This window comes from Eumetopias jubatus, unplaced genomic scaffold (assembly GCF_037043125.1).
Source record: "Eumetopias jubatus isolate StellerSeaLion01/CBP00866 unplaced genomic scaffold, mEumJub1_p1.0 scaffold_10, whole genome shotgun sequence".
Lineage (NCBI taxonomy): Eukaryota > Metazoa > Chordata > Mammalia > Carnivora > Otariidae > Eumetopias > Eumetopias jubatus.
In genome coordinates this window covers 54,213,571-54,229,467 of record NW_028274816.1, presented here as the reverse complement: position 1 = coordinate 54,229,467, position 15,897 = coordinate 54,213,571, and the positions used below count along the sequence as shown (strand labels likewise).

Sequence of the window (15,897 nt, the reverse complement as noted above, 5' to 3'; positions counted from 1 at the left end):
AGAAGAGACTTTGCAGATGTGATTAAGTTATGGATCTTGGGATGGCAAGATTATCCAAGTGGGCACACTGTAATCACAACGGTCCCTATAGGAGGAAGGCGGGAGATCAGTGTCAGGAGAAGGCAATGGGATAACAGAAGCAGAGATTGGAGTGACATGACCATGGACCAAGGAATGCAGGTGCCTGTAGAAGTTGGAAAAAGCAAGGAAATGGATTCTCCCCTAGAAGGGACCAGCCATGCTGACACCTTGACCTTAGCCCAAAAACTGATCTTAGACTTCTGACCTCCATAACTAAAAAAGAATAAATTGTACTGTTTTAAGGCACCAAGTTTGTGGTAACTTGTGCTAGCAATAGGGAACTAATAGCGAATGCATTTATAGAATTCTCTTAGGTTAAACCAGTTTTGAAATATGGAAAGTTCCTTTGCACTTGCATCAAGATCTGAAAACACTGCTGGGATTAATGTACTTTAAGCTCAGAAAATACAAATATTACAAATTTATGTGGGAATGGAGATTGTGCTCATTTTAACTTTTGACAGCCTTGAAATCTATAAAGCAGTTTGGCATTACTTGTGATTTAAACAAAATCAGTTGCTATCAAAATGACTTTATTACTACCATACTTCTACTTTTAGGTTGGATTCATTAACATCATCAAGTCTAGCCAAAGCTAATTTCCAAAGCCATTCAGCATGGCTGGGGTCAATTTTTCTCATTCAGGAAAACTTCGGTCCCAGCTCTGAGATTTTTTTAAAAAGTCATAATAAAATTTTACTGCTGTTCTGCCACTGAACTGCTGTATGGTGAGGCAAGTTAGGATATTCTGTTTCTGTTTTATTTAACACACACACACACATATATATATATATAAAATATATGTATAATGTTATGTTAGTCACCATACAATACATCATTAATTTTTGATGTGGTGATCCACGATCCATTGTTTTCATATAACACCCAGTGCTATTTCTGACAAAATTCATTAAACTGATGATGGTTAAGTCTTTGAGACTGAATGAAGTTCACTGTTCACACTGCTGGCTCAGTAGCACATAATAGATTACAGTATTTTCTGCAAAGCACCTGCTTTGAATAATACAGTGAATGACCATAGTCTTTAAACACATTTGTATAAGCTTTTAAATTTGTAATCAGTTTTAACACATCCTTTTAGGTTACACTTAAGGTTATTTTGAATTAATATTTTTTCAACTTAGAAAATATTTTTAACTGTAATTGTTCCACACAGACTATTCCTAGAGGCTAATTATTTAGTCACTTCAAACTTGACATCGATGCCTTGAATGAACAACTACTGAACAATGTCAGTAATATATGTTGAATTATCAAGAGCCAAATAAAATTTATCAGGATCATTTTCCTTGTATTTTAATTGACTATAATGTTTCCATTATCTTCAACTCTTCAAGCACTATTCTTGCCCCAGGTCTAATAATCTTAAGTTTGTTTTCTCTGGACACATTTCTTTGGCTGCTACAATCAAACAAGACTTAATTAACTCATCATCAGTAAATTACCTTTCTTTGCTTGGGTTAGAAATAGAAGCTGAATATCAAAATCTAAACTTACTTTGGTTGTAGCTTCATTTTCATTACTTATTTTTTGTGAAGAAATTATGCTCTGATGAGACATTTTAAATTTTCTAATTTTTCTGACCACTGCTTTACCATGAATTGAAGATATTTGTAATGAGTACTTAGTCTGGTAATATTGACATGTATTGTTTTCTTTTAGCATAGCCATGTTGTCTCTGCATAATAAGCAAAAGGCTTTGCTGTCTAATTCAATAACAAAATACTTCCAATGTGCCTTAAAAGTGCAACATTTAAAGTCTATTTTTTTCTTCTTGTTTTGACATGACGAATATGTACTTGTAATGAGCACTGGGTGTTATATGCAGCTGATGAATCACTAAATTCTACCCCTAAAACTAATCATACAGTATGTGTTAACTAAATTGAATTTAAATAAAGAATAAAAAAATTAAAATGTCGTGGTACAGGGGTACCTGTGTATATACATATACACAATGGAATATTACTCAGCCATCAGAAAGGATGACTATTTACCATTTACATCAGTGTGGATGGAACTGGAGGGTATTATGTTGAACGAAATAAGTCAATCAGAGACAATTATCATATGGTTTCACTCATATATGGAATATAAGAAACAGCACAGGGTCATAGGGGAAGGGAGGGAAAACTGAATGGGAAGTAATCAGAGAGGGAGATAAACCATGAGAGACTCTTTTTTTTTTTTTTTTTTACTTTAAACCTCCCAATATTTTGATTTATTAGTACCTTCTCATTTTATTTATTTATTTATTTTTATTATGTCCAGTTAGCCACTGTATAGTACATAATTAGTCCTTGATGCAGTGTTCAACAATTCATTAGTTAAGTATAACACCCAGACTCTTAACTATAGGAAACAAACAGAGTTGCTGGAGGGGCAGTGGGTAGGGGGATGGGGTAATTGGGTGATGGGCATTTAAGGAGGGCACATGATGTGATGAGCACTGGGTGTTACATGCAGCTGATGAATTATTGAACTCTACGCCTGAAACTAATGATATACTATATGTTGGTTAATTGAATTTAAATTAAAAAAAAAGAAAACCAGGGAGGAAAAGCAGGGTAAAACGGTAGACTTAAGTCCAACCATATAAAAAGTTACATTAAATGCTAATGGCCTAAATACATTGATTAAGAGATTATAAAATTGGATAAAAAACAACCAAGTATATGCTGTCTGGAGAGCCTACTTTACATATAAGGACATAGGTTAAAAGTTAAAGGGATTACCCAAAAAAGGTGTGCTGTGGAAACACTGGTCAAGAGAAAGCTGGAATGGCTATAGTAATATTAGACAAAGTAGACTTCAGACCAAGGACTGTTACCAGGGATAAAGAGGGACACTTACACCAAGGGTCAGTTCATCAAGTAGACATAATAGTCCTAAATGTGTATTCACAAAACAACATAGCTTCAAACTACATGAAGAAAACTGGACAGAACTAAAAGAAGAAGAGAGAAAAGAAGAAATGGAGAAATCCATAATTTCATATGGAGATTTCAGTACTCCGCTCAGTGACCGATAGAACAAGCAGGCTTGTTCAGTAAGAATACAAAAGATCTGAACAATCCTATTAACATTTCCAGAACACACCATGAAATAAACAACAGAATGCACCTAATTTTCATGAGCTTCAGTTCTGATCATTTCTGTTGACCTGCCTTTGAGTTCACTGGTGTTTCTGCTCCTTCTGTCCCACTCAGTTGCAGGTTCCTATGTAGTAGGGACTACGTCAAGTTCACTGTGCTTATTGCCAAGTATAGGTTTCGGCAGAGAGGAGTTATTCAATACCTGTTTGTGGTTTGTCTAGCTTTCCAACAGGCATCAAGGAACAGGGACCTTCTTGTATTCAAATTTTCTGAAAATGGATGTGGGAGAAACAAACAATATAAGTATTTCCTGCCCTTTATCTCAATCAGATTGAGTAGGATGCTGAAGCCACCCACTTTTTCAGAATGTTCAAAAGGTGGTATATGCCTATTGACAATTACTGACCTAAAATAAATATTCTTAAAAGCAAACTAGGGCTGATATGTGGCTTCTATATTTATTTCATGGTGACAACAACGAGGATAATAGTAATAACAGCTAACATTTGTTGGGTGCTTATTATGAACTACACTGACTTTCTAATGCTTGGATGCATTAGCTCATTTGTTCTTCATAATAACCCTACTTTTATCTTCCATTTTACAAATGAAGAAACAGAAGCATCAAGAGGTTAATTAACTTGCAAAGTTTACTCTGCTAGTAAGTGGCAGAATCTTGATTAAAGCTTGGCAACCTGATTCTGTAGCCTAGGCTCTTGGCCACAACACTCTGCTTTTATTAGACTGGCAAAATGGGTTTTAGGAGTTGATAAGGCTGTAGCAAAGCCGTTAAAAGGTATCTTAGAACAGGGGACATATAAGCTGATGTAAAAAGCTAAGAAGATCTAGGATGCATGGGGGCAAACTACTGCCCATACTCGTTTTTGTAAATCCTTTCTTCACATACAAAATCCTGGAGGCTTTCCTGTGAGATCAAGTGATTTACACAGCTTGGAGTTTACAGGGGAGAGCAGACATGGAAGATTCCTCTATGGATGGCTTGCTAAGAATCTAGACTTTATTCTAAAGGCACTGGGCAGCCATGCACATGTTTTAACCAAGAAAGGGATATAATCAGACTAACTCTAACATATAAAGAAACAAGAACATTCTGTGGGATGACCACTGTTTAAATGCCTGTTTAACATGAGTTGCTTCATATTCTGAATTCTTAAAGTCCCTTGGGTGATTAGTAACTCCTATTGCTTGATAAATCTCATCAGGCAAGTCTAAACTGGAAGCCTGTATTCATGCTGAGTATGTGCCTGAAGAAACATCCACAACCCTTAGAGACAACTCCAGGAGCACCTTATAATGGGGAGCAGTGGGGAGCTGGGAGTCATAAGGCCTGGGTCCCAGACCCTGCTCTGCTCCTGGCTTATGTGTTCTCCAGTCATTCCCTATACTCATTGAGATGCTGAATGATCTAATGGTTGATTGCATAGGCTCAGCTTGCAAACTGCCTCTATTAATCTCAGAATCTATGTTTGCAACCCTTTCTGCAAAATATAGTCACCTGAGGGGAAGGGGATTCATTTTCATGAAAACTCTTCCTCCACAGATACCAATTTATAGACCCTGCACTGGGTCCTGGGCATTGGTTTTGTTTTCATTTTTTTATTAACTTCCCAATGATAACCAGTGAACTGGTAGATTGAAAGCCACCATCCTAGTAATTAAGAACATGGACTCTGGGATGATAATCCTGGCTGCTCTGCTGACTGAATGGATAATTATGAATAAATAACTTAAAATCTCAATGCTTCAGCTTTTCCAGTTACTGCAGTGTGCAGCAGCATGAGCAGCAAAGTCTCCTGGGACAGGCTGTACAAAGCAATGAGGGAAGTCCTGCACAGCAACCAGCACAAGCACTGGAAGTTTTCAGAGACTGTGGAGCTGCAAACCAGCCTGAAGAACTATGACCCTCAGAAGGACAAACCCTCCTTGGGCACCATCAGGCTTAATTAAGTCTACTCCTTGCCCTAAGTTCTCCATGTGTGATTTAGGGGATCAGCAGTACTGTGATGAGGTCAAGGCCGTGGATATTCCCCACATTGGCATGGAGGCACTGAAGACTCAGTAAGAATAAAAAATTAGTCAAGAAGTTGGCCAAGAAGTATGATGCCCTTTTGGCTTCAGGGTCCCTGATCAAGCAGATCCACTAATTCTGGGCCCAGGCCTGAATAAGCCTGGTAAGTTCCCTTCCTTGTTGACCCACAATGAGAACATGGTGGCCAAAGTGGATGAAGTGAAGTCCACAATCAAATTCCAAATGAAGAAGGTGTTGTGTCTGGCAGTGGCCATTAGCCATGTGAAGATGACAGATGATGAGCTTGTGTACAACATCCACTTAGCTGTCAATTTCCTGGTGTCCTTGCTCAAGAAGAACTGACAGAACATCTGGGCTTTATACATGAAAAGCATCATGGCCAAACCCCAGCGCCTGTACTAAGGCACAGCTTAATAAGCCCTAGTGCTGCCATTAAAACAAAAACAAAAACCTCTCAATGCTTCAGTATTCTCAACAGTAAAAATTGTCTTAATCCTTTGGGTTGTTAGGATTAAACAAGGCAATTCCTCTAAAGCATGTGATTTGGCTCTTGACTTCTCACCACTTTTCGGCTTCTTATTTGCCCCAGGTACTGTCTGTTTGAATACTCTTCTGTTTGAGTACCGTTCTGTTTGAGTACCCTGTTGAGCTTTGAGTGGCTAATATGGCACTGTCATCCTCCAGGGCTAACATCAGGCCTCATTTTCTTCATTGAGCCCATCTCTCTCCCTTATCCAGGCTAGGTCTGGGGACCCTTTCCATGTTTCCCCAAAGGACCCTGTTTACACTCTACTCTGGCATCTGTCAGTGTGTAATAGCTCATTTTCTAATTGGTCTCCCACACTTAGGCTCAGAGCAACTAGAGATCTAGGAACTATATCCCTCTCAGAAGGTGATCTATAAATATCGGGTAAGTGAAAGAAAACTCAACTCTCACTGCTAACTACGAAGCCAAGTCAATACTTGTTCTTGGTAGTTGTACATACATTCCGTGGATTCTTCAGCTGTGGGCTATGTAGGCAGGGACTCAGGAGGAGAGGGGGACTCTGCTGGGGGAGAAGACCTCTCTCTAAGGTGGTGCAAGAAGGCTCTACCTTATTCACAGGCCACGATCAGCCCTTTTTTGAGTTCTTTCTCTTCCACAAATGATCTTGAAGTTGCTTGAAAACAGTAAATAACAGTAAATACCTGTTGAAAACAATAAATAACCTTGCCCAAGAAATTAAACTTCTGGTCCCCAAGTCCTTGCAAGCATCAAGTGCTGAGCCAGTGCTTTACACAGATAAGAGCAATATGGTGGCATCACAGCCTTCTTTAATCTTTCATTATATCCATGTAGGAGAGGGATATGCTATCTGAGACTCCTCTGGCTTCAAGAAGAATATGGGGACAGGTGGTTGCTATACTTGTGGTGAACATAGAATAATGTATAAACTTGTGGAATCACTGTGTTGTACACCTGAAACTAATGTAACATTGTGTGTCAACTATACTCAAATGAAAAGAAATAAATAATAAAATAAAAATAATTTTAAAAAAGAATATCCATCAGTCATTAAACTTTTCAGAAGGGTGGTCTCAATGTCTAAACAAACGTTATTATGGGGGCAACAGATTATTAAGTAAGAGGCCATCTTTGCCACCCAGATGTCTTACGAGACACATTTATAAGGACGGTTTTATGATGGAGAATAATACCTGATTTTTTTTTTATTCTGTTCTGTTAGCCACTGTATAGTACATCATTAGTTTTTGATGTAGTGTTCAACGATTCATTAGTTGCGTATAACACCCAGTGCTCATCACAACACGTGCCCTCCTTAATACCCATCACCCGGTTACCCCATCTCCCCACCCCCTCCCTTCTGTAACCCTCAGTTTGTTTCCTGGAGTCCAGAGTCTCTCATAGTTTGTCTCCCTCTCTGATTTCTTCCCATTCAATTTTCCCTCCCTTCCCCTGTGGTCCTCCTTGCTATTCCTTATGTTCCACAAATAAGTGAAACCATATGATAATTGTCTTTCTCTGCTTGACTTATTTCACTTAGCATAATCCACTCCAGTTCCTTCCAGGTTGATGCAAATGGTAGGTACTCATCCTTTCTGATGACTGAGTAATATTCCATTGTATATATGGACCACATCTTTATCCATTCATCTGTTGAAGGACTCCTTCCACAGTTTGGCTATTGTGGACATTGCTGCTATGAACATTGGAGTGCATGTGCCCCTTCTTTTCACTACATCTGTATCTTTGGGGTAAATACCTAGTAGTGCAATTGCTGGGTCGTAGAGTAGCTCTATTTTTAATATCTAGAAAACATTGGTATAATTACAACATTTTTCTTTTATTCACATGTAATCCTAATAGCAATCTGATAATGTTGGTTCTATTATGGTCCTAATGCTTCAGATTACAGAAATGAAGCCTAGAGAGGTTAATTAATTAACCATGGTTAAATATATGTGCATATTATGTAGTAAATGTTGTACTCTTATATATGTCCTATACATTATATATTACATATGTTTATTCTGTAGCAGTGTCAACATATAGCAAATGTACAGCAAATACACAACAATGCCAGATTTTGAAACTGAATTTTGTGCCCAGAGTCCACTTTTAACCAGTACATTCCACTGCCTCTCCTTTTTCACACTTCCCAGGATCAGAGTAAGTTCCTTAGGAGCAGAGAGGTCTGTGAGGAGTGCTGAATATCACTGTGCAGACTGTCCCATGCATGAGGGCATCCTGCCAGGATAACCTCATGGTAGCTGGAATCCAGCCCACACCCGGCCTGCCAAGGTGTGTGTGGCAGCATCTGCTGGGGCAAGGGACACCTTTGTCAATTTTACACAAAGATACATTTCCCTTTTTCTCATGGCTTCTTTCTTATTACCTTGTATTGCCTTCTCAGGTCTCTGCCTTTCCCTAGGAAAAGGAGGAGAAAATGATCAAGTTCCAGGTGAGCCGGATTTTTATTTCTGTCACTGAACATTTTATTTCACTTCTTAGGTGGACACCTTTTTTCTCTTCCTTGCCAAGAATAAAGAATTTCAGCAGACGTTAACCATTTATGTGCCATGCTTTTTGTTTCTTTTTAAAACCTTTTTCCTGGGGCACCTGGGTGGCTCAGGCGTTAAGCGTCTGCCTTCGACTCAGGTCATGATCCCAGGTCCTGGGATCAAGCCCCGCATCCGGCTCCCTGCTCAGCAGGGAGTCTGCTTCTCCCTCTCCCACTCGCCCTGCTTGTGTTCCCACTCTCGTTGTCTCTCTCTCTGTCAAATAAATAAAATCTTAAAAGAAAAATAAAACCTTTTTCTTTTCAGTTTTTGTCTTATTATCATTTTATTTTTACAATAATAGCATAAAAGAGAATAGAAAATTTTTAAATGGGGGCACCTGGCTGGTTCAGTTGGTGGAGCATGCGACTCTTGATCTCAGGGTTGTGAGTTCGAGCCCCACACTGGTGTGAGATTACTTAAAAATAAAATCTTAAAAAAAAAGAAAGTTAAAAAATGAAAAAGCCCACACATCACTCTGCTTATAAATTACTTGTTTTTTTCACAGTCATTTTATATGTATTATTATATACAATAATAGATATAATTTTGAATTTTTTTTACTTAAAATTATAGCACCTAATTTCGCCAGCTAATATTATTTTAGTGGATGCTGTCCCCCCTCAGTTTTTACTATTCTGCGGGAGAGAATCTGAAGCAGACTCCCCACTGAGCATGGGGCACGATGTGGGGCTTGATCCCATGACCCTGAAATCATAACCTGAGCCGAAACCAAGAGTTGGATGCTCAACTGACTGAGCCACCCAGGTGCCCCACAAAAAGCAATTCTGACTCAAAATATGGTCTTAATTTCGCTAGGTCATTTTGTCATTTTAAGGTCCATTCCTGGTACAGAAATTATAGATGAAAACTTGATTTTACACTGAAGCTCCATTTTCTTGCACTGAAGCTCTATTTTCTTGTATTTCTACTACAGCTTTTGAAATTTAAAAATAAAGAAATATACATACAAAAAAAAAAGAAAAGTTGATTAAAAAAAAGCGATTCTGAGAGAATTCTAATATAATTTGTCCTTCTGTTGTAGGGACTCAAAACTAAAAAAATTTTTTTCTCCTAAGTGGTACCTGAGGTACTTTACAAAAAGAATACCTAAGAGACGGTTTTGTCTAACAGGATCATACAGAAAATGAACTCAGAAAAAAATTGTGCAATATTTTCATACAAAAAGAGCTAGATTTTTTCTTCCCAAGATCTGAAGCTTTCTCTGTGTGTGTCTGTGTACATTTGTGTACTTTTGTGTGTTTTGCCCTTCATGTATTTATTTTATTAGAGCAATACAGATACTTAATTTAAAAATTGTAGTCCTACTGTAGGACATGCAGGCACTTTCCACCTGTCACTTTATTCACTGCTCCAAGGGCGATTTAGAATAATCTGCACTGTTAACATGAAGGTAAGAGATTCGTGGAAGTTCAACTCCTGCTCAAGTTCCTACAAGCAGACAAGTGTTCAGCCAACTCCAAAGCCTTACCCTTCTGGATAAAGAGTATCAGGAAAGAGATACTGGAGGAAAGAAGGGCAAAACAGAACAAAATCCAAAACCAAACCAGAGTTTTCATTCAGAGACCAAGGCCTGACATTGTGGCATTTGGAGCTCCAGCCAGAACAAAGGTCTTCATACAAAACATTTAGATTTCCCTACAGTAAAAAGTTTCAAGCAAGTAGCCAAGTAGAATGAAAAATATTTACAACATATTTGGAGGAAAGGACTTAATGTCCCCAAAATTAATATTTTGAATACAACAAAAACAAAAGATGACCAGCAAATGCATGAAAAGAGAATGGTCTTCGTTACTAATCAACTTTGTGAAAATTTTTCAAAATAACTGGTTTTTCTTCCCAAATTTACTTCTGAGATTATCAGAGATTTTTTTTTTTTAAGTATTCATATCTGGTATTGGCCAAGGTATAGAGGTTTACTGATTTATACCTGGAAGAAGAATAAGCTGGAAAAATCTTTTTTGGAGGGGACACCCGTCATTGAATCAAAATGCTGAAAGTTGTCATTCAGCATTACCATTTCTACTTTTTGGAATTTAAGGACATAATCCAGGGTCAATGCGAAATGATTTTTGTTGCGACGTTGTTTATGATAGATAATCTAAAGCTAAGTGTGCATTATTTGGATGAGTTAATCACATCCTAAATCATTGACTTACTATACGGCGCTTCATTGGGATGACAGACATGATCATAGTAATAATCATAATAATAGCTAACATTTATTGGGTACTCTGTGCCAGGCACTGCTCCGAAGTGCTTTACCTATAGTCACTCATGTTATTATCAGTACCCTATGGTATATAGGTATCAGCATGAGGATGAGAGAATGAAGAACTTCTCCAAGGGCATATAGCTAGCACGAGGCAGAGCATTCCAGTGTGAGTACAGGGAGTCAGGCTCTGGACTGTGCCCACACCACCGCTGCACACTGCAGATGGGGCACAGAGGATGAACTACATACTTCAACAGTAAGAGTGACCAATAGCCTTTATGTTTGGCAAATTAAATAAGTGAAATGTGTGCGTATGTAAAAGAGAGAATCCTCACACACTATTGGAACTAAAGCTTTTCTGGGGGCACATGGCGTTCTTGGTAAAATTTAAAATTATAGTAGCCTGCAGTGCAGCAGAGTTCCAGGGACTTACCTACAGGAGCGCTAACAAAAGGCAGCTATTTATTTGTTTGTTTGTTTGTTTGGCAGCAATATAATCTGCAAGGATTTCTTTTCTTGCAGCCCTTCTGGTGGATTGAGTGAGCGGTGTAGAAGGCAGCTACTTTGACTCCGTCCCCCAGATTCTAGAACAGCTTCCCATCCCTGATGCTTTCTCAGTGCTGCCCCTTTTCCATAAACATAGTCTGCCTGTGTTTGGTGTTGTAGGAGCCGGTGATGTTTAAGGATGTGGCGGTGGTCTTCAGTGAGGAGGAGCTGGGGCTGCTGGATTCTACCCAGAGGAAGCTGTACCGAGACGTGATGCTGGAAAACTTCAGGAACCTGGTCTCTGTGGGTGAGGACAGGCGCTTGGTGACTGAAAGTCAGCCCCCTGGGGTGTCTTGGGTGTTTGAAGCTCTGAGACTCTTGAAATCATCCCCTGAGCTTGGGCAAATAAGAGTCCTAATAATCCCCGTACAACACCGACAAGCTGTTTCTGTCCTTCGAGCTATGTAACTGGGCAAATTGTGGTCCAGCCCTGTTGTTTGTCATGAAGTCAGTTTAGTGAGTTGCCCTAGTTTTTGTTTTTGTTTTTCCAGGGTGCCAGTAACAATAACTATTTATTAACGTGATTTTTCAGAGGTATTTTGGTTTTTCCTTTAACAGTGTTTTTGTAAATAACTTCAAACTTACAGAACATTTGCAAAAGTAAAGAATAAGAACACCCCTATAGCTTTCACCTAGATTCACTTATAATAATATTTTTACCCATTTATTTTATTTATGACCATGTTTTTTCTCTCTCCATATATATTTGTGTGTATATATGAAAACATATGTATGTATATTCATAATATTTTTTCTCAACCATTTGAGGGTAATTTATATACACCACTGCCCTTTATCTCTAAATACGTCAGTGTATATGCAGAGTTTGGAAGTCCCCAAGACTGCTCTTACTCTGACACCAGTTGTAAGCTCAGGGGTCCCCACGATAACCCTCAGTCTCAATAATTCACTAGAAGGCACTGAAAGCTGTTATACTCACGGTTACACTTTATGACATGAAAAGGGTACAAGTTAAAATTAGACAAGGGAAGAGGCACCTGGGGTAGAATCCAGGGGATTTCCAGCACCAACTTGTAATTGTCTCTCCCAGAGGAGTCATAGATAGTACTAACTCTTACCAGCAAAGACAAGTCATAGTATACATGGAGTATTACCAACCAGGGAGGCTCACATGAGCCTTGGTGTCCAGATTTTTTACTGTGGTTTGGCCATATAGATGTGGTTGGACACCTGTGTGTCTGACCTTAGTTTCTAGCCCCTCTGGAAATCAAGCTGACAGCAGGTAGCCCAAAGGCCCCACCATAAATCACATTGGTAAGCAATCTGATGTTGTCCAAAGCCTCTGCGTGAGAAAGACACTCTTACCAGACAGGAAATCCCAAGGACTTAGAGATCACTTCCCAAGAGCTGAGGACAAAGACCAGACCTCTCTTTGAGCAAGCTTAATTCTTCACTGAACAATGTATTTTGTAGAAATAAGAATATCCTCTTACATATTCCCAGTGCAAATATAATACTTTTATCCAAGTATTTTACTGATTTTTTTTAAAGATTTTATTTTATTTATTCATGAGAGACAGAGAGAGAGAGAGAAGCAGAGAGAGAAGCAGGCTCCCAAGGAGTAGGGAGCCCGATGTGGGACTCGATCCCAGGACCCTGGGATCATGACCTGAGCTGAAGGCAGACGCTTAACCATCTGAGCCACCCAGGCACCCAGTATTTTACTGATTTTATCAGTAGATCCAGTTATATTCCTAAAAGCATATTTTTCTTTCTCCAGAGTAAGGTCTAGTCTTGAGTTTAGTCTGACTGTCATGTCTCTTTAGCCTCCTTTAATTTGGAGCATTCCCCAGCAATTTCTTTGTCTTTTATAACAGTAGACATTTTGGAAGAATACTGTTATTTCCCCCTACCCCCCCCCCAATTTTTCAGATAACATTCCTAATACTTCCTTATAATTAGGTTCAGATGATCCATTCTGGCTGGAACTCGACATTGGTAGTCCTTCTGAGACTATCACATGTAGAGGCACACTATCTGTCCCTCATTGATCACTCAGTCAAGATGTCCAATTTCTCCACTATAAAATTATTGCTTCATTTCTCTTGCAATCATAAGGCAGCGCTTTTTAAGACCACACAAATATTTCCCTATAGATTTAGCATCCAGTGATGACCCTTGCCTTATCTGGTCTTTACCATGATTGTTACAAAATGATTTTCTACTTTAGTACTTCTTTAGTACCTCCTGATTGCATTAGCAATCCGCTCTTGGCATTCTACAGTAAGCAAGAGTCCCACATGCCTTAATCATTTATTTATTTATTTGTAGGGACTTGTGAATTGTTTTTTTAAAAAATGGCTTCTAATATTACTGTAATTATTTTGATGCTAAAATTGTTCCAAATTTGGCTTTTTGTAATATGCCTCCACCACTTTTTATTTTATTTTATTTTATTATATAATATTATTATATTATGTTAGTCACCGTCATTAGTTTTTGAGGTAGTGTTCCAGCAATGTCCACAATAACCAAACTGTGGAGAGAGCCGAGATGCCCTTCAACAGACGAATGGATAAAGATGTGGTCCATATATACAATGGAATATTACTCATCCACCAGTTTTTTTGAGCATTTCCTTACTTTATGGCATAGATGCTGTTCTGTGTTCATCTTTTACTTTATACCCTGGCTCTGGAATCATCCTTTTCTTGGAGAATGGTATTTAACAACAAGGTCTGAATGCTAGGTACTGCCACTGCTACTGTGGTGGCTTTGTTTCTTGGTCTCAGGGGTTAGAACTAGTAGGTAGGAGTGTGTGTGTGCATGTGGATATATTCATATACATATATGCACACATGAGTAGATGTTCAATTTCATTAAACATAAAGGAGATGTTAAGTAAAATCATCCTGAAATACCATTTCTCACGCATGAGATGAGCAAAAATTCAAACACTCAGCACTGTACTTTTTTGGGAAAAGATGTGGGAAATAAAGCACTCTCATGCACTGAAAATAGGAAAGCAAAATGAAACGGTCCTGAAGGAGGAGAATTTGACAATTATCCAGCAATATTCCCAGCAGTTCGCTTCTAGGAATTTTCCCTAAAGATAGCAAAGTGCGAAAGAGCATTAATAGTATACTACAATTCATGTAAGAAAGAAGGGAAATAAGGAAACCTACATATATCTGCTTGTCTTTATAAGAAGAAACCTAAGAAGGATTAATTAAAGATTCATGAAATTAGTTTCATATAGTGGGTGGGAGGTAAGAGTGTGGAAGTTATGTGTCACACTCCTTTGAATGTGCCTTTCTGCCTGGTTTGGACTTTTGAAAATCCATTATTTCAACACATTATACAAATTAAATAAGAAGAAAAAAGTAAGAGGGGTAACTGGGTGATGGGCATTAAGGAGAGCACTTGTTGTAATGAGCACTGGGTGTTATATGCAACTGATGAATCACTAAATTCTATCCCCGAAACTAATACTGCACCATATGTTAACTAACTAGAATTTTATTTATTTATTTTTAAAAATTGTATTTATTTATTTGACAGACAGAGACACAGCGAGAGAGGGAACACAAGCAGGGGGAGCGGGAGAGGGAGAAGCAGGCTTCCCGCGGGGCAGGGAGCCCAATGCAGGGGCTCGATCCCAGGACCCTGGGATCACGACCTGAGCCGAAGGCAGACGCTTAATGACTGAGCCACCCAGGCGCCCTAACTAGAATTTAAATAAAATCTTGAAAGAAAAAAGTAAGAATGCAAAGGGATGGTAATCTGAAACTAAAAGAAAAATGAAATGAATTATATTTGAAACATATCATAACCACACTGAAGAGAGAAAAGAAAGAACTTACGGACATAGCTAAGGAACACAGCACATAACTGTATCCCCTTAGTGTTAGGTACAGTGGGAGGAGGATGAGAAAACAAACTGCAATTCTGAACAATTTTTAGTGGATTTGCTTATTGTAATGAGATGGAAGAAGCCATTCTGAAGCTATTTTAGATGTATTACAGGTGCCACAGCAATTGACTGGAGAAAGTATAGTCTTTTCAACAGAGGGTGATGAAACATTTAGACTTCTGTATGCATCTAGACCCATGACTCGCATCTCACTAAGAAATTGATTCAAGGTGGATAATAGACGTAATGGAAAATGTAAAAGTATGAAACTTCTAGAAAGAAACACAGGAGAAAATCTTCTTGACCTTGGGTTAGGCAAACAGTTCTTAGACCCCAAAAGCATGATTCAGAAAAGAAAAAAAAAAAAAGGTCAGTTGGACTTCATCAAAACTTAAAACTTATGCTCTCCTTGCCTTTCTACAGGGAATCAGCCCTCCAAGCCAGAGCTTATATTCCGGCTGGAGAGAGAAGAAAAGCTTTTGATGATGGAGACAGAAACCCAGAGAGATGGATATTTAGGTAAGAACCGTCCTGCAGTAACACAGCAGCTAGGGAGCCTCTCCTAAGGCAAGTCAGAACATGTCAGGCCCTACGATGTCTATCCCCTCAACCACCTCTGGCTTTCCATATTTATCTGTAATTGTTTATTTCCGCCCATTCATTCTGTTCTGCACTGCCCCATTGCTGCCCTTCAGACCCGACATAATTATGCTTCTGCTTTAGGTTCCTTGACTTGCTTTTCTCTTTGCCTTGAATGAATGAGTTGGTTAATAGATGCGTGGTCCTCACTGTCTTCAGTCCTCCATGGGACAGCTGGTAGGCGTTGAATAAGTCTGCACAATCGAAGGATACTCTAGAATGCTGTTTGTTTTCTGATGAAGGCCTGTACTAATTTTAATTGTGTAGGTGTCCTTGAGTATAGATAGGTAGCCGT

The 15,897-nt window shown here is 38.8% G+C and overlaps 2 protein-coding genes across 2 annotated transcripts in view; both read left to right on the top strand.

Moving 5' to 3' along the window:
• Positions 1-15,897, top strand: part of ZNF112 (zinc finger protein 112) — a 45,491-nt gene that overhangs the window by 12,161 nt on the left and 17,433 nt on the right. The window contains exons 2-4 of the mRNA XM_028088084.2: positions 8,163-8,210; positions 11,210-11,336; positions 15,387-15,482. Coding sequence (XP_027943885.1) covers positions 8,196-8,210; positions 11,210-11,336; positions 15,387-15,482 — 238 coding nt within the window. The 5' untranslated portion in view covers positions 8,163-8,195. The remainder of the gene's footprint in view (positions 1-8,162; positions 8,211-11,209; positions 11,337-15,386; positions 15,483-15,897) is intronic.
• On the top strand, positions 5,191-5,589 carry LOC148163244 (large ribosomal subunit protein uL1-like). The gene is made up of 2 exons (XM_088026943.1): positions 5,191-5,276; positions 5,337-5,589. The coding sequence occupies exons 1-2, from the start codon at positions 5,191-5,193 to the stop codon at positions 5,587-5,589; spliced, it is 339 nt and encodes a 112-aa protein (XP_087883069.1).